This window comes from Melanotaenia boesemani, chromosome 6 (assembly GCF_017639745.1).
Source record: "Melanotaenia boesemani isolate fMelBoe1 chromosome 6, fMelBoe1.pri, whole genome shotgun sequence".
In the NCBI taxonomy this organism is placed as follows: domain Eukaryota; kingdom Metazoa; phylum Chordata; class Actinopteri; order Atheriniformes; family Melanotaeniidae; genus Melanotaenia; species Melanotaenia boesemani.
Window position 1 is genome coordinate 11,861,964 of NC_055687.1, and position 26,310 is coordinate 11,888,273.

Sequence of the window (26,310 nt, forward strand, 5' to 3'; positions counted from 1 at the left end):
CTAGAAGCTGTGAGATTCTAATCCTGCTTTCTGTCTGTTCACCTGATGCTGATCTTCATCACATATTGTTCCTTCTGTGTTTAGAAGGAAGCAGTGTCACAGCTTTAAATCCATCCTGCTGACATTTAACCTTTTAGTTAGTAAATCCTTAACATTTCATCCTTCTTTCTCATAAATATTTGATTTTATAAATATATATGAAGAAATATTTTAACTGTTGCTGTTTAAGTAGAAAACTGATGCAAAATCTGTGTTTATTGCAGGGGTCTGCAGCCTTTCCAATCCAAAGAGCCATTTTTCCCTCAGCCAGCTAAATAAAACTACTTTAGAGAGGTCCAGAGAGCCACTTGCAGCTCCAGAGCCACAGGTTCGAGACCCCTGAAGTAGTGTTTGTAAACCAAAATTTACTGCATTTTCTTTATGTAGGCCCTCTTTTAAAGGAAAGAGACTTTTTGCACGTAACGATGCGATCAATCATGATTAATCGCAGCATGTCATGCAATTAATCGCAATTAAATATTTTAATCGCTGCCCAGCACTAATTTATCTTAACTTTGTATATATATTATATTGTCTTTATTAAATGCAATAATGAACCTTAGAAAGGGGGTATAATTTAATAATTTATTTTCTTCCTACTCTTTTTTAAATATGTAGATTGCTTTTTTCTTGTGCTGATTCACTATTTTAACTGAAGATATCATTCATTCAATTTCTGGCAGATTGTGAAACCTCTGTACATTTCTATTTCTTAGAGACTCAACCTCTCTAAGGTGCTCTTTTTATTCCTAATCATATCACTTAACTGTTGCCAAATTATCTAATGTGCCTAATTACCTGTGTGTGTTTAGGTAAAGGAAGATGTTTCCTCAGCTGTTTTTCAGTACCGCTTACTTTTCCAGTCTTTTTTCATCTATGTCTCATCTCTGAGACATGTTATTAAATGTAAGATTAGCAAATATTTTTCATGAAATAGTAAAAAGTCTCACTTTCAAGATGTGACACATTTTCCCACTTTAAATTAATAAAAATGGTTTATTAAATTTTCAAATCACTGAATTCTGATTTATTTTACATTTCACATTCGTAAACTTCATTTTTATATTTTTGCACTATGAAGTAAAGCTCTATACATTTAGGACTGCCTCAGCCAAAAAGCCACTTAAGATTTGTTAAAGTCAGTTTGAGTGAAGTATGAAAACTCACAGAAGTGGCCGTTCTTAGATGGTCGTAGTAAACTTCTTCTATTGCCTGGAAGTAGATGACTCCTTTTAGCTTCCTCTCATCACAGTCTGCAGCAAGAGACAGCAAATAAAAGAAAAACTAATTAAGATTTGATTAAGCTAATTGCAATTAAGACTTCTTGTATTTTAATTTCAAAATTTTAAAGTCCTTATAAGCAATGTTTGTGTGGTTTTACAACAATGAGCTTCCTTCAGTGAACTCCAATAGTGTGAAGCACAAAAGCCTTTTATTCATGCAAACACACATGCAAACATGCAAAGTTTAGTGCACACACACACATAGCTCATCCAGCCAGTCTAACCTGTATAGTAGGCTAGTCGTCTGTGATCCGTGTCAAACAAGAACCATCGCTTCTTCCATGTCTTTACTCTCCCCCCTCGTTTGGTTAGGAAACCCGCACAGCGTCGAGGCGTCAGCCGCAGGTCTGTGCAACCGGCAACCCCATGACCCAAAGACTCCACATGGGCCCGCAGGTCAAAGTTCGGAGAGAGGAAGAGGGGGAAACTGCGCTGCTGGAGGGACAACTGGAGTTTAAATGTGCCTCAAAATAGTCAATTTTCCATGGAAAATACTGTTAGCATTCAGTGGATTTTTATAATGGATACACTTGTTTTTGAGGCTCAAAGAGCGCTTTCTGTGATCAGATGGTAGAAACGTAATCGTATAGGGGGAGGGGGGTGAACAGACCAAAAGTCATAAAAAAAAAAAAAAAAAAAACTGCTTCTGTTGCATCTATTTTTATCTACTCCTGCAACCACTGCACTCACACATGGAAAGTTCTCTTTTGTATATTATTCAGTATTAATGAAATATGTGAGACAGCAGTATTTTGTCCATTTCTATAGTAGCTTAAGTGAACTTGGAGCATGTTCACTGACGTTACTTAGCTACAAATGTATTGCTGAGCATGTTGCATTATGGGTAAAGTAGAAACTCATTAAAAAAAATACATTTCAGATTTTGCAGCAACATTTTTCAGTGTTTTTGACAGTTCATTGATAAACTGAAGGATAAAAAAAATATTTGAAGGCTTTTGCGTTTTATTCATACCTCAGGGTTTGGTGAGGAAAAAATCTTTGGTAACTCATTTGACTCTGGCCTCTCAGGCCTTTGTGGGCTCACTGGTACTGGTTCTGGTTCTAGTTCTGGTTCTGGTGGTTCCTCTCTGGGGGAGTGAATCTCTCTTTGATTTCTCTCCTCCAACAACAACTGCCGCCGCTCTTCCTGGGTACACACACGTATTGAAGTGAACTGATGTATGTATATATTGATGTAATATGTGACATAAATATATGCAGTGATTGTTTTCAAGGAAACACAAACAAAAATATAACAATAGTAATGCGCCAGCACAGCTGGTGGTCAATGCTGCAAAAATGCATTACGAAAGCCCACACATCTGCTGGGTGTTTTCTTGGACAGTCATGTGTGAGCTGAGTGGGTGTCAGCGAGCAGACAGCCATGTCTAATGTGGTGTGTCGCTGATGATTAGACATGTTGGCGAGTGTTTCCCAGGTGACTCACCCTTTCTCTGAGTAGCCTTTCTCTTTCTGCTTTGGCTTCCCTCAGTTTCCTCTCAATCTCTACAAGATCCAAGAGGCACGGGCTGTGAGGAGGAGGATCAGTAAACATCAGAATCCTTTCACAAAAACATGCCTATGGTAATGTTTTATCTGTATTTTATCTGTATTTAATATCAGATGCATTTTTTTAACCAAAATCATACAAAAGATACAGTAAGACAGACAGTTTCAACAGGCTGCAAAACAGTTTATAATCCAGAAAGCTAAAATCTTATTCAATGAGTATCTAAATGGAGCATTTTACCCGAAATGTGCTTTTGTTAATTATCATAACAGGGAAACTATTTGAAGTATTTAGCTATTTTAACAATCAGTTTTTTGTTTACATTATTATTTTTACCTTTTATTCCAAAGCAATAACTATATAGAGATAGGCAGTTATACTACACAAATATCATTACCTTAAACTTTTAATTATTGATACCTGTGCAACAGTGTTGACTATCAGCATTGGATCTTAAATAGTTCCACATTTCATCTATTCAACTATTGGCTTGCAACAGGATGTGCCATGTGCGGCTTTTCTGTCTCGTCTGTGTACCATCACAGACATAAGACTACAAGAATAATGCCAAGGGGAAGCCAAAAAAATGGAATTTGTTGGCCTTTAACAGTGTAATAACAAATACAACAACTAAACCTTACAAAATTATACATTAAAGAGAAATATTGTGGTAACATAAAAATACAGTATCCTCCTTTTTATGGTAACTACACCTTACATTAAAAGGATTATCTTCAGCAGTGGCATTTTAGGTGAGCAACTTTTCATTTCACTCTCAAAAGAAAAGTTTTCATCAAACAAGTGAAGAAAGTGACCTGGCAGCACGCGAACTTGTCGCACTGTTGCAAGGAGTGAGCAGCCCGCCGCCGTTGCTGGTCCCAGATCTGTGCCCATCAGCGTGCCCGTTGCTGAGTCTATGGGAGGTGACGGGGGAGGGGTAAGCCTCTGTGGTCTGGCTGTCAGGAAGCATCCTCACCAACCCTGAGGGTGGAAAGAGACAGAAGAAGACAGGTGCGAACAGTCAGTTCTAATAGTTTTATATAAGATGTGGCAAGAGAGAAATTGTATAGAGAATTTAACTCCTGTTTCCTCAAGAATTCATAGTTTAAGCATTCAGGAGGAGACTAAGTGGAAGGAAGGGAAAGGGCTAAGATCTGGCAAGACGTGACATGACCTTGTAGATCAGGCTACTCGGATATCTGGAGCAAGTTAGGTTGAAAACATTACAGAGGAGATTTTAGGCTTAAGAATATGGGTGCTTTTTTAACTTATCCCCTCCGTACAGGCAAATCCTGCTCTCTACCAGTGTATTAGGTCAACTACACTGACACACCTTTGATTTGACTAAAAGGGAGGGAACAAAACAAACAGACAAAACGAGGACATGAGTGTACAATGAGCATGTTTATTGTCCCATATCAACAAAGTACCAGCTTGAGCAATCAGGAGCACAGTGGAAGATAGAAAAATAAAGACTCACCCTGCACTGAAACCGGCCGGTCGCTGAGTCTGTTGTTGCGATGGGAACTCCGTCTTCGGGGCAAACTGGTGGCTTCTTTGCATGTTTCCTAAAGAATGAAACGACTGTGTAAACTAAGTGTGTGTAACAAATATTTAAACTGAATCGCTGCCTTTTTTTTTTTTTTTTTTGTAGCAACAATGTGTAAAATGTCTACAAACCTTTTTATTTTTTTATGACTTCAGATGAAAAAAATGTATTTAAAAGACAGAAGAAGAATATGTCGTTCATTTACAGCATGAAAACTATCTTGCAAAGTGCCAGTTGTGTAACTAAAGACAATCTAACCCTTTGGGACACAAACTAAGAACCTCTAGAGGTTTCCTGTGCAGGTTTGTTTACATCCAGCTAAGACTTTATCAGATTAGGATCTGGGGAGTTTGGAAGACACACCAACGACTTGGACTTCATCGTGCTGCCCATTCCAGAGCAATATATAGTCTGCAGCGGAAAATAGCTTTTTAACCAGATGATCAGTGCGATAAGCAAATAAATCAACAATAAGTTGAAAATTGTTAGTTACAGGCCAATTGTAAACACAGATTGTTTCCATAGTGACCAGCTGCATACCTGTGGAGACTTATGAACTGTCAAAGGAGAGAGTGACATCATGCAGGGAGTTGAGCCGGTGATGTTTGACCAATCAGTGAGCGGCTTCTTCTCTTTAAGAACCTGTAAGACCAGATTCTGTCTTTAAATTCAGTTAACAGACCTGTCATGAAGACTGGCTTAAAAAAAGATTTTAAGCAACTGTAGCAGCAGAGAAGGTGACACACAGCCTCTTGTGGCTCTGTTGTGGTAGACATACCACATCTGACTGAGAATGAAAACTTGTCTACTCCCTAAGATGGATTGTAATGAGTTAAAAAAATTATCACAACCACACTATCTTTCCCTGGAACCCTCCCTCCCTGCTTGACTCACAAACACATGAGCAATTCAGTCGCCACATGCGGTCCACTGGTTAACCCTTATTGGTCTCTTACACTCCAACACACTAGCACATGCTGTCCATGAACGTGTGGCGAATGAAGGTTTTAAAGCTTTTAATTCTCAGTTACTGATTTTCTGAAATTATTTTCTCTGAGAATTGGTAGATCTCTAAAAGGAAAATCCTTTAAATTACTTTCCTTGTTCTTTTTTTACATAATTTTTCCAACAATTGCTACCAGACAGCTTATTTACCCTCTATAGATGAAGAAAAGTTTAAAACAAGCCTGTCAGAAGTACCTTACATCCTGCATAAAGGCATACTGTGCTCGTACACAGTCATACATTCTGTCTTTTTTTCTCTCCTCCTCTATTCTGCCACCGCCTTCTGTCATTTCTCTTCCTGTCTCTTTTCTCATTAGCAAACCAATGACCTAAACATCACATTTTAAACGCCTTCCAGTCAAACAGATCCTCTTTGCTTACCACTCGCTGCAGGGATGTGAATCTTCTCCCAGATTGCCTTCTCTCCCTCTCATGTATCCACACACACTCGCCTCAACAAACACATTCACAACTGCAACACCCTCCCTCACATAATTTACTCCTCCCTCTATCCCTTCTTTCCCTCCCTCCCTCCTTTCCTCCAGCTTGGACTGCGCTCTGACTCCCTCTCACTCCGTCCCTCTCCATGTCTGATTTGTTTTTTCCTCTTCCAGATCTTGTCTCCTGCTCATTTTAACTGGTACTACTGCCATAACTGAAAAAAAGCAAATCGCTGACAATGATAGTCACACACAACAGTTTAATTAGTGACAACAAACATACAGCAGTACAAAGTGCCTTCAAAATGTTTAGCCAACTAATATTTATTGGAGCTTTTAAAAAACAGAGCAGATCAAAAAATACAAAAAAATTATCTAATGTAATGTTACGTTATCAACATTACAATTTTCCCTTATGTTTACTTTATGTTGATACAAGATGTCATTATCTCCCGCTGCGTATTCACAATAAAGAATAACAGTCTCAAGCTTGGCCAGCTCCTCCTGCAGGATTCCAAGTCTTTCCCAGAATAGAGGAACATCATCTCAGCGTAATGTGGGTCTATAAGCTGGAACGCTGGTAAGATACCAAAACCACTGTAACTAGCCCATTACAATGGAGGGGACTCTCTCCAGAGCTCACAACCAAAGCTTAGAGATCATGTGGATTGCAGGCTGTAAAACCAAACAAGTAAACTTAAAGAGTTATAATTCCTGTTTAGAGCTGATGGGACTTATAGAGTCATGTGATTTTTCTGTTCATACACCAAAACAGTGGAGCTAAAATAGTGGTTCAGGTTGTGCTATTTGCTAATCTGCTTATGTACCTGCACCAACATGCCCCAAACAGGAAAGATATACAATAATGCTCATGTATTCATTTTTGTTATCAGTATACTTTAGAAGCTTGTAAAATTGTCTTCCAAGGACAGGATCTTATACTCGGTGAAGTAAATATATATTCTGCACAGATCTCTTGCTACCTCTTTCAGTACAACTACAATACTGAACTTCCATTGTTCGATGGCACCTGCTCATTCCACTGCAGGGTCGCAGGGGGGGGCTGGACCCTGTCCTAGACATTATCAGGCATGAGGCAGGGTATACCCTGGTATTGCCAGTCTATCACAGGGCCAATACAGAGAGACAACAACTTCCAGAAAGAATTTAAAAACCGCTGTACATCTGGCAAATAAAAATGTCCACCTTCAAAATATAAAAGACAAACTAATAGACACATCACTAGAATAACTGACCATTGTTAAATAACAGTAGATGTAGCAAAGGTTGGTGGGATTGCTATGAAGTGCAATGCTTTTCAATATTGATGCAATTGAGAAAAAAATCAGCACACAGTTTGACACAGAAATAAGGTTTGAACACCAAAACATCTGGCTCGGCAGAAAAATTACTTCTGTGACTTTTTCGGATGTATTTAATACCTTTTCCGAAATGAAAGATTTACTGTAAAACATAAACAACAAAACAGCCCTGAAAAGGAGTTTACTAAATGTTCAGAACTAGGTTGTAAGTAGCAATGAAGAGTGGGAACAGACAAAAAAAATGTGCTGTTTAATCTGCCACAATGTCAGTAGTTTTAACTTAAAATCAATAATTTTCTCACCCAAAGAGGAAAATGGTGTCTTTTGTCTCATAATGCAACTCCAACAGTGCTATCTTTTTATAAGTTAGACGTCTCTAAATGACAGGAGCACCACTAACGTCCCCACAGATTTCAATACAAAATGAGAGAAGAGCTTTTTAACAGTTTTTTGTTCCATCAGTCCCACAATATGCCTCCACTACACAAGACTAATAAAATTCCTGAGGATTAGTACATTTGTTATAACCCACAATATCATGAATTGCTTACTGTTTGACTTGTGTGGATGAGCTCTCTCTTCTCTTTCCTCAGGGAGTTCAGCTCCCTCTCCTTCTCCTTCTCCATCTCCCTCAGCTGTTTCTCCAGCTGCTGGACTCGCTCCTGAAAACTCAAAAGAATGATTTCCATCAGCGTTGACTGCCACATGGTTTCCTTCCCCCAGACGCTATGTGATGTAGCTGATTCATCTGGCTGGCATGACTTTTCTTAATCTGTTCCTTATGCTGCAACGTAATATTATAGAAAATAATCCAGATGTGATGTCTTGTGTGTGAGTAAACGCAGAGCTATGAGCCAAGTGGATCTAATCAGCTGAGACACAATACATATCAGATGTACAATTTACAAGTTAACCAGAGGAACAAGGAGAAGACAAATGACTGTAGGGTACAAAGAGTAATAATATAAAAAGATCAATTAATGATAATTCCATACTTAAATGCTTTAAACGTCACACAGAGAGAGAGACAAACAGAGAGATGTGCTATCATATGCAGCAAGGCCAAAGTGCTGCTGAGTCAGCTTGCCTCCCTCTCACACAATCCCCATCTTCATCTCTCCCCGGGCACCACTTCTCCTGCTGCATATTTAAGCTAACTGAGGAACAATGTAATGTTATTGTCACCGTCTATGACTGAATGGAATCCTACATGGCAGCAGAAAAGTATAATTTCTATATTGGGGGAAAAAAAGAAGCGTTAAAGACTTACTTCTTACTTTTTTTGGCCAATTTACAGGCAAATTCAGCACTTTATGCAGCATCAGATGAAATATGTGTCTGAAGTAAAATTCAAATTAATACTGAAAAAAAAAAATCTTGTATCAATATTTTTACAGATTGTATGAGCATTTGCTGGAATCAACAGGCCATGGATGGATTTTGCACTTATTTTCTCATCATTTAGAACCTAAATATATTTCATGATTTATTCATTCACGTTTGGCTGAGCAGTTAAAGCACATGTTTCTGTGATGTGAAACACTTGAAACTTGGAGATGAAGGTGAAGCTGGAGTAATACAAGTGTCCTGATTGAAAGAAAATATTTATCTTTGAGGACTTCCATCTATTTAATTACTGTATGTAGTCAGAGCAAGTACTAGAACACTGATTTGAACTGCAGTGAAATTATGAAATATGTTGTGACTTTTTGGAGCCAGCATCTAGTGCTCATCCGTTGTATTACACTTCCTTGTTGGTTTCAAGTCTGACACTGGATGACAGCATTGATCTTTCATACACACCCTTCATGTTGAAATACAACCTGAACTACTGTTGAACTACTATAATCAGGATTTGTACAATGCTTTTTTTAAACCCTATTTTATACAGGCAATCCCACTGAAAGACACAGTCTCATTTACAAGAGAGATCTGTTTACCTAACATGCATGTCTTTGGATGTTGAGAGGAAGCCGCCCATGTGCATACTATACAATGCACAAGGAAAGGTTTGTGTGGCATTTTGAGGTCAGGCAGGACATATTCTGAGTTCAAGTGAGACTCCTGATAACTTGTAAACACTGCAGTATAATAACTGTACATTTACACAATGTATACATGTACGTTAGCATGATGTCTACATGTCCGCACTGGCATTGTAAGAGTGCTGGCATTCATGCAGATGCGAGCATCATGCTCAGATCAATGAGCACCTGACCAGGTGCAACTTCAACACAGTCAAACTTTCTTTGTGTTAACAGGTTGAATGATGATAGTAATGACTTCTCTTTGTCATCCCAGGCTTTCATCTTCTGAGCAAGGTCACATAAAAAGGCTCTTTTCACACATCTTTTGATGCTTTTCTGTAAAAAAAAATAACTTTATTCTACAACTCAACTGCAGAAAATTTAAAACAATATAACATGTTCTAGGCCTCTTTAAATTGCTTAGAAAGTTTTGATATAGAGCATTTTTTGCACCATTTCTTAATAATAAGTTATAAAATATTGTAGGGTTTTTATTTAAAAATGAATAACTATCATATTCTAAATACTACAATAACAAAATCCCATGATCCTAATACTTTCTATGACTTTCTTTCAGTCACAGTTTTGGATCATTTAAAATTTTCCAAATCCCCGCATGTGTTTTATCTACCTCATATAATCCGTCTTACTTTGTTTTCCTTCTGTCTTTCTCTGACGTTTTTGTTCATGGTGGCCTCTGATGTAATTAAGCTCCCTTGTATCAGCTCATGACAGAATCAGGGTGACGGTCTGAGGTGAAGAGTTCACGCTCGTGTCACCAAATGAGGGGGAGAAAAGAAAGGGGAGCAAGTCTTAACCTGCAATGACAACCATCGACTGTACTTTGAAGGAGACTTTAAATACATCTGTGTGTGCATCCTAAAGAGCCGTTTAATGCAGGGCTTAAACTGTCGTGGGCAGTAAGTAAATACTGAGCTACAGCTTCAAAACACCATCAGAGAATATATGCTGCTTTGATGATCATCTAAGTAAGCAGGATTATTGTATTAAGAGAACAAATGAATGAATAGTTTGTTTCTCTTCACTTAAAATGTAAAAACTTAAAAAAGAAAAGCACAAAGCTACATCCTTACAGTAAATATGTATGGCTTTACATAGCACTTTGTGTGTAATTAAAAAAGGGGAAATGTTTATGTAGATGCTGAAGTCAGACATAAAGACTTTGCTCTTAAAGGGAATTTATGTGAAGGTAAACATGGACACGGAGCACACAACATGTTGATAAGCTGCAAACTCGTGTAACATGTCAGGGAGCAGCTGTGAAATTCTCTGAAGAATTCTCCCTCCGAGTCATTTTGTATACCTGCGCCGTTTTGACCGCATGCAGCTGACATGAGATCTCCTTCTCCAGCTCATCCTCGCCCTTCTTCCACTTTTCCCCCGTGCTCTCATCCTCATCAATGCCACTTTCTTGCTCCAAAACCCGAAATTCCCAGTCCTCGAAAGCCCGAACAGCAGCCTCCATTGCCTCCTTCTCCTGCAGTGATTGAAAAAATTGATTAAAAAAAATCTTTATTTGTTCAGTTCTAAAAACAAGTCATGTTTGCTTCAGATGTACCTTTATTATTAGGTATTTGTTAACTTATGAGCCTTTAAGTATGCTTTTTTATGCTTACTGTCCTATTTATGAAATGCTTAGCAACAAACGAGTTATACAAATCATCGCCACCGAAACAGATTTCCATGGCAGTTTCTTTCAGCCCTGCTATTCTGCAACGAGTGGGTTAAGAAAGGTTTAAGGAACTATACAAGATTGAGGTGCTGACTTTGCCCCCAAGTTCTCCAGAACACAATCCAATCAAGCATCTATCAACAAACTTCCCATGCTCTAGAGTCTGTTTGACATTGTAGCTGAATGTTCTTCCTTGGGACCTTGGTATTATGGAGCCGTCTTCCTCTGGGGTTCAGATCTGAAAGCTCTCCTGGGTGTTTGAAGTCTCAACTGAGATCCCATCTCTTTTCAAAATGGCTTTATATCTTATACACTAATTTCAATGGTTCTGGTCAATTTAAATTACAGGAAAATTTAAAAACACAAATAAAAAAATGTTAAAGTCTAAATTAAAGTGAAAGTGCAAAATAACTCATTTATAAAACTTGCTCTCTTTCTTTATTGCACAATGAACAAAAGTCCTTTTCTTGTGTACAAGCATGTGGTTTTCTTTTGAAGAAATTTGTGCCAAACCTGTTCCAAAATGCTCCTCAAAAAACAAGTCTAACATGTTACAACAGAAGTTAACAACCTGCTGCTCAACTCCACTAAACTTATGATGAAATGCTGCCTTTAAAAGAGTGGTCTCTTTTCTTGCTCTGTCACAATCACCGGATGAACACACAGGCTGATGATCTGCATGGGTGTGTGTAAAACTCATAAAACAATGACACATCAGGCTGAGCAGGTAGTGAACAATCACTTTAGTGAAAAGCAGGTATCAGCACTGATGTCAACACACCCTTTATGAAACATGTTGATAACTGTCAAGAGCAAACTATGTATGAGTTCCAGTTTCATGCTTTATTTGGAAAGCTGTCCTGAGTACATTTTATTGGTAACGTCTTTACTTATAAATTTAACTGAGCTTAAATACGAAATGAAAGCGCAGGGATTAAGGTTTTAACTAAGCTGACTTAGGCACGATTGTTTTACATGTCTGGAACAATTGTCACATTGATGATTAGGAAAACATTTCTATAAAAGTTTTAACCCACTTAAGTGCAGGTTTATTTAGTCAAAACAAGATAAGATCATTAACCTCCCTGATGTTGTTTCAGGGAATCCTGCACACCATGGCTACGCAAACATTTGCAATTACTGCATGGTCAACCAGTAGCCCAGCAGAAGAGTCCTCCTCTCTGCACCTTTGAAAATGACATGTTTTAGAGGACAACCAGCTCTTTGTTCACCTGGTCCTCCTAAAGCTATTTTATTCTGCCCTTTTCCAGTTTGCGTTTAGTGGCTAAAAAACATAATTGTTCCATTGAAAATAAGTAATATGTTATAAAAATGTTAGTAATATGACTCAACCTATGTAAGACTGACATGTCAACTGGGCTGGGTTTAGTGTCTTGAAAAAATGTATCATTCTCCTCCAGAAGAGCTTCTTCAGCTCTGATGGAGGCAGTGGGAGGTTTCACTGAAGTAGCCTGTCAAATCCCTCCTGTTTTTAGAGTCTGTGACCACCAATGAGAGTGGTGACTCACCTGAGGTCTCGTTACAGTAACCAGTTGGTTCGACTCAACCCATGTTGGATACCAAGATCACCTTGATGAAAGAAACCCTCACAAATATTTAGTCAGTCCTGTTTTTTCCTTTTCTCTTTTGCTGATACTGTGGCTTGACTGTTTATATATTAAGTTTGCATTAATTTCTATTATTCTACAACGTTTTTTAATTAATGACAGAAAAATGCACAATGAAAAAAACAATCCAATTATTGTACATTTGTTTAATCAGTCACTGACTTTTTGCTTTGTCTTTAAGTTTGTTTGTGCTTTTACCTTCACTTTGAATCTTCTCATTAAATTCGTATCAGCTCAAATCAATAATAAAAGTTCTGCTAGTGTGAAAAATGGAGCCCTCCGTTTGGACGTGGCTAACACTATATATAACCTAGACTACAGGGAAATGCAATAATCTCTGATGGCTCCATCCAGTTATACTAATCAAATTTTAAAGTGGATCCAAAAGAACTTAAACTTGATTAGTGTACCTAGCATCAGCCAATCACTGATCAGCCAGTTGACCTTGCTATCGGAAATTCCACAGCTGCTAGGAATCTTTACAGACAGCCAAGCTGAGCAGCTACATGCTCGCCTTCTCAAATGGATGTAGAAGAATGTGTGGAATTAAGTTTCCAACAAGCTGCTTTTCACACTAGGAGATTTTATTTAAGAGATGCAAATCAGAAAATACTCAGGATTGTCTCCTGATTAGAGCGCAGGTTGGGGTGGGATAAGCGCCCTTCTTATCCATGACGATTGCTTTTGTGTCTGTATTAATACAGCTTGTTTTGGGGTGTTGTCCAGAATATCAACGATACTGTATCTCAAGGTTAGCAGTAAAGATAAAGAAGCGGAAATGAGCCAACTCACTGTAAATCCTAACATTGTCTCCATCAGTTATGTTGAAGCTGAAGCCGACTGGATACATGCATTCCTCACATGTAGACCATGTCAACAAAAGTGCCGCCATGACTACAAGATTTCTTAGCTTCAGTGCAAATAAAAATGTGCTGCAGTAGTAAAAATGATTTGTATGTTTCTGTTTACAGTGGACGAGAGACCTAATTACACATTTACTTCTGCTAGTTTTGCCCTTTGACAACCACAAAACAAGGAACCGAGAACTTTAAGGGTGCATTCACACCAGGATAGTTCAGCTGGACTCTGTTCAGGAAATTCCAAAAAATGTTAAACCTTCCTTTGGTTTGCATTCACACATAACTTTACTCAAGTGGACCAAACCACCCGGACAGTGTTACACAGTTATAACAACTGTTTGCTAGGGGCGGTGTTCCCAAACAACCACTGACCAAGAAGAAAAAGAATCAGAAGGAAGAAGAAGCCGATTGGCCTGGACAGAAAATGGAAATCCTTCCTCTTCAGCTGGCTCATTCACTGCAACTAAACAATGGAGCAACAACAAATTTACGCAGTGTCTGGGTTTTTGTTTTTACTTTGGTGTTCAAACCTAATACATTGTTTTACAAGAACCTGTCCAGTATGAGCAGCAGGAGAGGCGTCGAGCATGTTGCATTTCAGCGCGTTCTACGTCACTTTCTCTCTTTAGTTCACTCTCTTTAGTGAACCGCACCAGGATTCAGGATTCACTTGCAAGTGAACAGTTTTCAAGCGGACCTAAGTTTGCTATTCTGGTCCTCACCAGTGTGTCTACTCTAAACAAAACATATTTTCAGAGGAAGCGGACCACGGTTTGTTTAAAGTGGACCAAACAGCTCCAGTGTAAATGGGCCTAAATCACTCACATAAAAGAACCGTCATCAGTTAAAAAAGAGAAATGAGTTTTTGTTTATAACTGTCCTAAAATGATAGATCATCCCACCTGCTGCAGCTGCAGCTTTAGCTGTTCTCTCTGACTTTCTGGCTGACTGGGGATCGGTTTCTCTTTTTCCTCACACCTCTTCTTCAGCGCCTCCACCCTGCACCTCTCTGCTTCTAGTCTCTCTCGCTCCTGCAATTGCAGACAAAAAAAAAGGGGGGTGAAGCAAGAGTTCAGTCTACTAAAAAAAAAAAATCATCTCAAGAAATGAATAGCAATACAAATGGTCTATTTATACAACCTAACAGTGCATTAAACACCCAACAGCTATTGCATGGAAGCTGACTTATCACTGACATGATCTTGTGTTGATGTTAGTAGACCATAACCGAGCATGCATTTCCAAATAATCCCATTAGTTTTTCTGGTTTTTCATTTAAATGTTGAGTCAATACAAGTCAGTTTTGGTTGATATGTATTCATGACATGAAAGAAACTGCAAACACAAAGGGACTGAAAGAAAAACACAGTTGCGATCACTTACCTTAAGTCTGTCCGTGTGTTTGTGCTTCTGTCTCCGTGTGGCTTCCTGCTGCAGAGCCTGTAGCCTGTGTGTGTGTTTCTGCAGCTGGTTCTTCTCTGTCTGCAGCTCTCCCTGCAGCAAGGCGATCTCCAGCTGCAACTGAGATGATAGAAGATGTGACCGAGCGGAATCATACTGACCAGACACCACAGTCACAACTGAGAAACTGTCACAAAATCATCTTATCTGCTATGTTTTAAGCAAAAGCAGGCTAAGTCAACTCCTAACGTCATCAGATAATCTGAGGTTTTCATACCCAACTGGATGACATCGAACATTCTCACCTCAATCTTCAGTTCTTCCTTTTGTTGGTTGATCTCTGTGATGCGGTGTTGGAGCATTGAAGGTGACGGCAGGACTCTCAAGAAGCCCACCTCTGGCTTTTTAGTGCAAGACTGTCAGAAATAGAATAAAGAGCAGCAAAAGTCATCACACGCAACCTGTGAAGCAACCGACTGTTTAGTCTCAAACTGACGATTCACTGTTTCAGCTGCGCCCAAGAAAACTCTTCTTTTCATGATGAAATGAAAGATTCTAAACATCATTTGGCTTGAAGAAAAAAAAAAAAGGCTATATCACCATCATCAGCAGTTTCATCCCACTCATTTACCTTCTCGCTCTCTGTGCTGCTGCTTTCTGTGTCTGACTCTGCCCCTGAGGAGGCGGGACTTTGACCTCCAACCACTCTGGTGATCCAAGGCTGCTGCAGACCCTGCTGCCACTGGCTCCTGGAGTTCTCCATGTTATGCTGGGGCATTTCTAAAGATTAAATCAAAGGAGGTAGTTAACTCCAAGATAGGAGTTTTTTTTTTGTTTTTTGTTTTATTTGGGAGGGGGGGCTGACAATAGTATAGTAAATATTCTGGTCCATTAATCTGCATCATGGCTGAAAGCATATGGGGCATTAGGTGACAGTTCAGTAAGTGGATATCACATAATATTGAGTAATACAGCATAAGCACTTTAAAATGCAGAAATCCCCTCAGGCTTTCAGAAAGCAAAGAAAACACATCACTTTAAAGTGAAAACAGCAAAAGAGGGAAGAGGATTTAGGATGTGGGAGATGATTGTGTTTCAGGGTCTGTGTGTGTGGACACAGGCGTGACATGCAGCAGCCTTGTGGATGCTTTGATGTGCACCAGCAGAAAGACAATATATGAAAAATGGAATATACTTTGAAGTTCTGTTGTATTGTACTTTTTTGTTTTGTCTCTCACATTCATGTGGATTTGTCAAGGCAAACATCATTATTTATACTGTTTACCAAGTTCTACATCAGTGCTTTCTAACATTTAGGAATATGTCCACCCACAGGCCCATATTATCCCAAAGTCTTTATTCCATGTTGCCCTTTAACCGTCATCTATGTGGTTTCTCTGCACACAAAAACCAACACAGCAGCAAAAATACAAGTGTGTGCATAAACTAAACCAATTTGTGGGAAAATACTTTTGATTCTTCTCATTCAAACATTTTCCCACCATTTTCCCTTGCCCTCCGTGCCTCTATCCATACCTTATTAGGTTGCAGGGACTGAAGGTTGGGATAAATATACAACTGAGATATGAGCGAAGGCTTCTAAACATCGACTGGCACACTGGCGCTCAGAAAAAGAGACAGGGAAGAGACAGGAAGGCATGGACAGAGCGAAAGAGAGAGATAGAGATAGAGATAGAAAGAGAGCGAGGAGCAGGAAGTGGAGTCTTTTTTTTATTGCAAAGAGCAAAATATGTAAAAAAAAACAATTGTTCAGACCAGTTTATAGTGAATTAATGTTCACAAAGCATTCATATATTTCATTATGATGAGTAAAATCTGTACAAATGAGCGGTAGATAACACATATAAAGAGTATATACATATAGAAATTGATAAGGATCATTAATGGACCATGACAATTTTCCATGCCTTTTCCAGTTGGAGTATTCCACAGTCATACATTTTCCAAGGAAAGATGTGGTAACAGAGCACAGACATCCAATAAAAATAATTTATTTTTAATTTATGTTGCTACATGTGTAGATCATGTCCAGTTTTAATACCAAAATAGCCAAAAAAATGCTCAGTGGTTAATTAATTTTCCCACAAATACATTTTTTAAACAATCCATAATTTCAGGTGTATGTCAATCATACTAAATGAAAGGTGCCCACTAAATAAACCCAGTGTGGTAAAAGCCATGCTCACACACATTGTCCAGCAGATCATCAAGCAGGTGTGTTCTTAGATTTCTGTATGTCTAATTTAAGCAGCTTTTGAATTAGTTTTACAATACACACACTGCATATAAAAGCATTATGAAAGTGGTTTCTAAATCACAAGAATATTTAAGGGAGACAGCGACATGCACACACATTAATCACCAATATTTTCTGCTTTCTCTCTGATCTTCTGCTGTGCATGAAAAGCTATTAAAAGAAAAAGAGTTTCACGATGAGTTATGTCATTATTCGAACATCAGTGCGAGTGTTTGACCTCCAACTAAAGTCCAGTCAGATATCCTATCAACACTTGAGCTGAAAGACAGGAATTTAAGAGTAAAGTCCATGTGAACACACTGGTTTGCTCAAATGTAGCAAACAAAAAGGGAAAGCAAACACTGATGTGATGCACTGATGCAGAAAAAAATAGGGTAAAGTTTAGCGTTAGAGCCAGATCAAAGAACAAAACACAGTTCTGTGCCCAAAATAATAAGACTTGATTGCAGGGAGGGGAGCGCCTCTGGAGAATAAGATAGGAGAAAGAAAGTGAGCGTGATCCAGTTCCGCATGTAGTGCACATGTCTGTTTGTGTATTATGTAAGGACACACCTTAGGAAACACAAGACATAACCATCAGCTCTAAAGCCGATACACAGCAAAATACACTGTACCGGTGATCAGTTTAAAAGAAAATAAACAACAACCAGCAAGAACGGCAGAAACGCAGACGGCAACACAACAAGCAGAGACAAGAAGAATGCTTTTCATGTCATATTATCACTATGCGCTCACATCAGCAAAGTCTTATCACTAATTCTTTCACTGAGAGGCTCCAGCAAAGTTTAAAAAATCTCCGTTATATTAACTGCTCAATCTCAGCTAATCTATGCACACAGATCAGTCAACACTCAGTGTGTCCTGCTGTATGTAAGAAGTGACTCAGTCCTAACAAGTTGGATTTCATCTAGAACATTTTGTTTGCTTCTACTCTGTTGTTGTCTTCCTGAAGAGCTTTTATGTAGACAGAATAAAATTTTGCAGTAAAGTTGAAAATCATAAATTCTGACAGTTACGCTTTATTTTCAATTACAGCGTTGGTTTGCAGCAATTATGAACATAAAGATAAAATTATGTTTGTACTGCATTGTTTTTCCATCTCATTTTGTCCTTATCTGACAACAAAGCTCCTTTCTTACATCACAAACCTAAAGTCACATCTCTCCAAGTTTTGCTATTATTAGTTTTGCCTAAAACTTAGAGGTAAAAAAAATAAATAAAAGCCTTCAGTTAATATTTAAACTTCAAGAAGCCTGACGATGGACAACAAATGTGTTGCTTCTCTTTAATGTTTTATTGTCATCTTTAGTACACAAGAGAAGATCTAAGGTTTAACTCTGGTTGTCTGGTTTTGATGTTAATTCCTGCCCTGGAGCACCCTGAGTTTCCAGCCTGCCATGATTCTGTTCCACATTTTTCCAACACTGTGGAAGTCACAAATAACGTTTTGTTTTTGTTGATTTTAAATGTGACAGATGGTGGAAAAAGAGAAAAAGAGAGGGGACTTGAGGCAGAAAAGACAAAGTGTTTGAGCAAGAAAAAAAAACAAGAATAAACATCTGACAAGGTTTAACTGCTGAGTTGAAGCTATGGTTATTTATTTTATTAAAACTAATTAAACATTCTTCAGACATTGATTATAATGTTCTGTCGCATGGCGAGACATTAGGAATGCACAAACACTTTTTTTAAACCAAGTACAAGTACTTACATTTGAGTACTTCCGATTCAGAATACTGATAAGAGTACTAATAAATCTCATTACAGTTTAAGGAGTGTGAACCAGATGCAATGACAGAGTGGTCAGTTGTGTGATATATCAAATAAGTCATCCTGCAGCTTCCTCTAAATGTCAGGCTGGAAAACTGTCAGAATCTTTATAAAAAAGGAGGATAAAGTGGTTTCTGGTGGATTATGTTAATAGATATGACAAAACCACCTTTATGCCCAAATTTTGCTTCTCCCATCAAGACGATGTCAAATTTGGATTTTTAAAATAGAACCAATAACAAGATCGTTTCTGGACACCCACTTATAAAAATTCTAAATGTAAAGATTAAAACTGTCAGAATATTCATAAATAAGGAGGATAAAGTTGTTTTTCGTGGATTTGGTTCACCACTGCAACAAAGTACTTACATGCCTAAAATAAGATTTTCTTGTTGAGATAAGGCCAAATTCAGATTTCTAATATTGCATGAGTAATAACTTTGTTGTTTATGTATTCATTTGTAAAATAATGTTAATTCCTCAGATTATTCTCTCAGCATTAACGTGTTAAGTTTGACAGCCCTAGTTTTTTCACTTTGGTACCAGTTCAGTCAGTGTATCCAAATTTCATGTGAAAATCTTGGAAACTTGCAGCTCTTTCCAAAGGTTCTGTGCTCACTTACAGTCCAAGACAGTGTAAACTGAGTTGCACATTTACTGATTTTACACATTTTCTATATTTAAATTATTAAAAAATTAAAAAGTACAAAGAAAAGCTTTTGTCTCTGTGTTTGTTAGTTGCAGATATAAAATTTGCATTCTTATTATACCTAAGCAAAAGCAAGCAAAAGCCTCAGGACGCCTCGGGACGCCGCTGGGCAATGGCAGCTTCAGGAATGTAGAGAAACAAATTTTTAAAAAGGGCTAGAAAGTTACATAGTGCTACTTTAATACTGTTAAAAAATATTTGTGATTATGTTTTATTTCCTTCCATAATCAAGCTACTTCAGATTAATGCATACCAAATGAGCCATATCACTGACCTATAGCTGGGGTCTACTGTACACACCGTGTGTTTACCATGGTTATTCAGGCTTGTTATGAACAGTGTCAGTGGCCTTTAGTCACTAGCCTCATGTAGAGATAAAGAAGCAGACATAAATCTGGTGAGCTCCCATGTTTCTATGTCTGCACTGAAGTCACAAAAAGTTAAAAACCCCTGATGAGCTAAATTTGTTAAGATCTTATAAAGTCTAAAGCCCAGGCAGAGGTAACTTGATAATGTCATGAGGACTTTTATATTATTCAACACAAAATCAATTAAACTTCATAAACTAAACATTAAAGTGCCCTTTTTACATGTTTTGAACATCATACAACCGTACAACAGTTTTTATAGTGTGGCAAATTATCTCTGGAAATAAACCTGAAACTAATCAAATTCAACATTTGACTAAATGTTGCTACAATGGCAGCAAAAACACACCCTCTGAAATGACCTTGTCCCCAGTCTGGACCTCTCATTGATGGCAAAGCATTATGTACACAAAACCATAAAGTCAACAATGACAACAGCTTTATTCCACCAACTATGTTCAGGACAAAAGAGCTCAAACGATGGCATGCCCTGTGTGGGTGTGAATGCTGATTACAGCCTGTCACCAAGCATTCAGCACAGAGAACTATAGGAAAACATGTCACAAGTGGAACATGTGAGCATAACTGCCCTGTAAAGAGCCACGGTACATGCCAAATTAATCCACTCAAGCTTACAGGTCAAGTCATTCAGTTCACTCAGCTGAACACATGCAACTAGTTCATAATATATTGTTCTGATAGTTGGATTAAATATTACAAAGACAGCAGGTACAAACAAAGCAGAAAAGTCCACATGATAAAACTTTTTTTTAAAGTAAGAACCCAAACTTTTGGAAATGAAGGTGAGCTGACCCAGCCCTGATGGTCCTGTCAAAAAGATAATAAACCATGTTTCAGTTCTCAGCTTTTACACATCAGGACATCATTTAAAGCTTCCTGGTCTTTTTCAGGCTATAAAATGTGGTAAACAGTCATTGTTTAACAAATAATGAGCAAAAGTGGTGTGTGAAATATGAAGTTCACTCCATGATTTGGAACCATTTTTAGAATAAATAACTTAAAGTAATCATTTCTGTATGATGTAATTATTCAGCCTCATCATTGTAGGAGGATTTTGGTCCACTCCTCTTTCCAACATTGCTTCAGTTCATTGAGGGTTGTAGACATTTGTTTATGAACTCTCAATGTCCTAAAAAAGTGTTTCAGATCAGGTTGAGGTCTGGACTTTGGATCAATGCAACATCTTCATTCTTTTTTGTGTTTAGTAATTTTGTTAAAGATTTTCTGTTGTGTTTGGGATCATTGTCCTGCTACATGACCCACGTTTGGGCGAACTTTAGCTTTTGGACAGATGGCCTCATGTTTGACTCTTTGGGTATTTTTATATGCAGAGGAGTTCATGGTTGACTCAAAGACTGCAAAGGTGTCCAGATTCAGTGATTGCAAGAGAAGCCCAAACCATCTCTCCTCCACCACCATGCTTGACAGCTGGTACGAGGCGTTTGTGCTGCACTTCCTTAATTTTGCACACTACTTCTGTATTTTGAGTTCGTTCTTGTCAAATAAATACTCACATTGTTTGTTACGTATCTGGGCACCAAATGCATCTATGCTCCAAATTCTGAGGAATTATTTTTATTAATTCCTGTTGTGTACCACCTAGGAGCGAAACAAAAACATTAACTTTCTGGGACACATGATATTTGCAGTAAATTGCCCAATTAAATAAAACTTAGACTGACAAAAACAAAATTTCTCATCCCTCTTAAAGGATTTAAAATCTATACAAGTACTTTAAACTCTGATCATCATGACATTTGCATTAGGTTTCATTAGGAGGATTTGTAAGTTATGAAATCAGCATTTTCATGACACAACTTCACTGCAACCATAAAGTTCATGTTTAAATTCAGTGTGCAGCATAAGATTTCATAACAAAAATACAATATGTAGCTAATCCGCCACAAACGAAGATAAAAATCATTTCAACAAGAACATTTATTTTTTATCAGTTTCAGCTGGTAGATCAAGTAGGAAAATATAATCCAGTGGATCATAATGTTGACGTGGGAGGGCTTTATGACTAGCAGGATGACACATAGCAGAGGGGTTTTAAAAAGTCAGATAACAAAATTCCTCTTGAGTTACTCCAAGTGGCTGTCTCTGCTCAAAGGGCATGAGACTATAAACAGCTATGACTGCTTATATATATATATATATATATATATATATATATATATATATATATATATATATATATATACACATATGCATTCATACATATATACACAGACGTATATGTATTAGGGCTGGGCAACCTATTTCGATTCGATTTCAATTAAATCTGATTTGTATAACACCACCTATTTTTCATGAATATTAAAGATGTTCTCAGAAAATGAATTTTATAAAACACTGAGTGCATTTACTTAACAATCAAAATCAGTTATCTGGGAGTATTCAGATTACTGTAATAATCTGCTCTGTCACATATACATGCATTTCTGAGATCCCAGAACAATACAGTGTTTCCCCAGCCACAGCCACAAACGCTGATGGAAAAATAATTAGGTTAAACTTTTTAAATGAAACTGTTTCATTCAGTGGAGTCATTCTAAATTTTCTGTCAAAGTTCAGATCTCAGAGAACATGTTAATGTTAATAAAACCTACAAAACAATATTTTGTTGAACATGGCGGCGCCTGCGGTCTTAGCGTTAGCTGCTAATATGAGCGGTAATAGGCTGCAAAATACTTTACAGGTGAATGTAATCCACACTGGTGAAAGAAAACATCTGAATGTGACATGAACTGAGCAAGAGAAACTGATTTTGGACCAAAGCAACACAGGAAACCAGTTGTGCGTATATGCTAAGATCCTGCCGAGCCTCTGTAAGTCACGCGAGATTAGGGTCATGTTACCGGAAAAGAGGACATCTAAAAAAAAATTGATCTCCAAGTTTCATTAATCGATTTTAGATTTACACAATTCAAATAGATTTGAATTGATAAATTGATTTTTTAAACCCAGCCCTAGTGAAAATGAAGACAGAGAAATCAGTATTCTTACCACTGTCATTAATCTGACTGTTTGACTTCCTCCCTCAACAAAGAAAAACAACACATTAATATGTATGTATGTGTCCAACAGTAATAGAGGCTTATTCTTAATGATCCATTGTATGTGTGCAATAAACATAACACACTTAATATTAAAGTACACCAATTTTGCCATCTTAAAGTAAGCAGAAACAGATTAAACATGGTGGACTACTCTGAAGTGACCTCTGGACCTCTTGTGGCTCCTGCTGGCTCTGTGCTGAGGACCAGGAAGCTGTCATTGCAGTAAAAGTCTGTGAGCAGGCGAAGCAGATGACAGTAGAAAGACCTGGCTGTCACCCAGCTGCTACTGCATGAAAAAGCGCATCCTGCTCGACACCTGGGTGGCAACGTTTGACAGAACCACTGTTGCTGCTACAAAGCAGCAGAAAACAGTGTGGGTGTCACCTGGGAATGCTGAGTTTTGGCAAATATCTCACTCAGTTAAATATTAGACATTTCAGAAATGAGGGTATTCCTTCAAGAAGCTGATACGTCAGCAGTTATCACCAACTCTTTTTTTTGCAGTTGTCCAAAGCATTCTGGAGAAATGTAATAAAACAAAAATATTTTAAATAGCTGAGAATGCTGATCCACAACTCTGTAGTATGCATGACAGTCTGCAAACAAGTTGCTGTCAGCTACTTACTGGTTAGCATTTGCTGTTGTGACTTCTATTTATGTTTAATTGACATGTTTAAGTTATACAAACTTAATGAGATCTCTTTACTGAGATGAGCCTTGATCATAAGATGGGCAGTGTGGTAATTTACCATAAGAAAACACTGAAAGGGTCAAATATGTCTGTCCATCTACCCACCCCTCCATCCCAGGATCAGGGCAACCTAACCTAACCTGGCATGAACATGGAAGGATAAGGCTGAGGTGGAGTCAGTGGCTAAAATATGATTTGCCCTTGTTCATTAAAGTAAATATTTCCTCCTAACCTCCTGTTTTCTTTTTTTTTTTTCCTTCTTCTTTTTTTATGGGTGCTGATGAAATAATGGTCATGTACCCTACACACTCAAGCTTACTCTATAATGAACAAATAGGTACAAAATCTCGACCTTACAACTTTTAGTCAAGTAATTACATTAATGCCTGCTGGATTCTTAGTATTGTGCATGTTTGATCACTGTCACATGACTAACTGGGAGAGCTAGAAACTAGACCATTTTAATGTTAACACCCAGTGTATGTTTTCCAGTAGGCATATAATTGTAAACCTACAGGTATATATATCAAATATCACAGGTAAGTGTTAGAGGAGCTAACTTTCGGTCTTCAGGCCACACATGCAGTTACCTGTGAGTTTAAACAAGAGCTAAATGACATAAATAAAGCACGGATGGAAATTTAAATTTAAGGAATGATGTGTGGAAATCTCTCAGGGTATTCATCATATCTGCTCTCTAGTGCGTACTAACTGTACTGACAGATTCCTTTGGTCTGAGCATAACTGTGGGAATTGTGAAGCAAGAAAGAGTGATCCATTAATGACAGTCTAGGAAACAGGGCTCAGACACAGATTTGTCCAATGGCGGCCAACATGAGGTGTGTATGTCTGCAAGAACTGGAAAAGCTAAAGGCAAAAGTCCCTGGACAGCAAATCCTCCCAATCTCCCACCCACTCTGTTTACCTACTGAGTGCTGATAGAAGGATAACAGGCCAGATATGCCAAGGTCTTTGTAAACAAAAGTGGGAAATTTATGTAAACTTATGTTATTATCATGGGACAAAAAAAAGAAAAAAGAAAAACAGAAATATGTTACCGAGTTTCTTTCAGAGATAAGACTTACTCTTGGTTGTGAGGGTCTCTAATTAGGGCAAAGTGGGATGAAAGATGAAATATAAATGAAAGCATCATGCCCATTTTATCATCAGCTAAATTTCAGTCAAGAAGTTCTTGTTTAATAAAAGCATCAAATTCAGAAACCTGCATCAATTCCCAATATTGTTGTGAGGGCAAAAAATGAACAGAGCAGATTCTCTCTGCAACAGATGTGTTCAAAATGTCTCCTGCGAGCAACAACACGCGTGTTTTAAGTCTGAAAAGTTTGTCACGTCATGTTTTCTGTGTTGTAAAAGTGTGGTTACTGCGTTTAAGGTCTGCTGACTTTGTGCTAAAATTGGAAAGCGGATAATAAAGAAAACCATCTTACCTGGAAAACGTGTTCCAACCTAAACGACGAGAGATGTTGGTCCTTGTATTCACAACATTCAGAGCCAAACAAACCCACCGGCGAAGCGTCACTTCAGCGAACTTAAAGCCGTTTCACTTTCACGCACACAGACGCTCCAGATTAATAGACATTTGGGGGTTTCGTTGTAAAGTTGACAGCCGCTTTGTTGTCCTTTTCTGCTTTTCTTATCTGCACTGGTTTGACTGGATCCCTCCCCGGAGAAATGACAGATCGGCGCGAGCGGTTTCGGCGGCGTCAACAGGTGAGACTGTGCTGAAATCACGCGGAGGGCGACGACGGAGGCGGGTACTGACTCACAGCAGTGTGTGTAGGCTCGGATGGACAAACGAACAACTCATGTGACTCTGCAGCCATAGTTTGCAGCCGATAAACTTCACACCGCGGGTGTTTTGTGTGTGTGCAGGCTGCAGGGAGTTCCGTTCAAGTCCTGCACTGAAATGGGATTTCTATTTTGGGAACTGGAGCGGGGATCTCATTGTGGAGTCATCCGGGCATGCTGCCAGTATGCTCTGAAGTTAATACTTACAACGGAAAGATCCCATGGGAATACTATTATATTAAAGTGAGACATCGGACACTGAATTTGTAAAGTCATTGTAATGCTCTTCTGAGCAGCACGGCTGGATTCATTTCTTAAGGGGCCCTGGGGAAAAAACATTTGGGCCCCCCAGTATTCGCTGAGCATAGCATGGACTCCTTTGCGATTACAACCCCTTGCAAAAATGATGAAATAAATAAACAAATAATGGAACAGCACAGCTGAAGGATGTTCATTTAGCTTTTGTATTTTGTAATAAAACCAAACCATGAACCAAACCAGTTTGTTGCCTATTTTCTTGCACCACCTCTGGCCTTTATGGCAGTTTGAATTCTTCAAGGTGTTGACTTAACGAAAGAAAAACAAGTAATGCTGGTCATGTCATTGAGTTCATTTGTTTTTCCTGAAGACAAATTTGAACACTGTTTGCACTGTGCGTGCATTATCATCCTGAAAAAAGACACAAACCTCTTTATGATCGATGGAATGAGAAACATGTCAGAAGTTTCACATTTGAAGAGAAGCTTACTTTATTGTCATTCAGACACACACCAGATGCACTGCAGAATGAAATTACATCACAAGTGCCCCATAAAAACAATGTAGATAAAAACATTGTGTAAAGA

The 26,310-nt window shown here is 38.2% G+C and overlaps 1 protein-coding gene across 5 annotated transcripts in view; it reads right to left on the reverse strand.

Moving 5' to 3' along the window:
- phldb3 (pleckstrin homology-like domain, family B, member 3) overlaps positions 1-25,601 on the reverse strand; it is a 28,770-nt gene extending 3,169 nt beyond the window's left edge. For 2 of the 5 annotated variants that reach the window (XR_006010692.1, XM_041987456.1), the window contains exons 1-14: positions 25,105-25,599; positions 15,389-15,537; positions 15,063-15,173; positions 14,740-14,877; positions 14,259-14,387; positions 10,500-10,673; positions 7,700-7,810; positions 4,922-5,023; positions 4,313-4,400; positions 3,648-3,813; positions 2,770-2,851; positions 2,296-2,469; positions 1,547-1,757; positions 1,207-1,292 (exon numbers count right to left, since the gene is read on the reverse strand). Coding sequence is in view for 4 of the 5 variants with exons in the window: in XM_041987456.1 (XP_041843390.1) it covers positions 1,207-1,292; positions 1,547-1,757; positions 2,296-2,469; positions 2,770-2,851; positions 3,648-3,813; positions 4,313-4,400; positions 4,922-5,023; positions 7,700-7,810; positions 10,500-10,673; positions 14,259-14,387; positions 14,740-14,877; positions 15,063-15,173; positions 15,389-15,535 (1,719 nt within the window). In the remaining variant the exon portion in view is untranslated. Of the gene's footprint in view, positions 1-1,206; positions 1,293-1,546; positions 1,758-2,295; positions 2,470-2,769; positions 2,852-3,647; positions 3,814-4,312; positions 4,401-4,921; positions 5,024-7,699; positions 7,811-10,499; positions 10,674-14,258; positions 14,388-14,739; positions 14,878-15,062; positions 15,174-15,388; positions 15,538-16,964; positions 17,156-25,104 lie in introns of those variants that run through there. The other 3 variants (XM_041987458.1, XM_041987457.1, XM_041987459.1) reach the window with 3 other exon arrangements.
- Between the last annotated feature and the right edge of the window lie 709 nt (positions 25,602-26,310).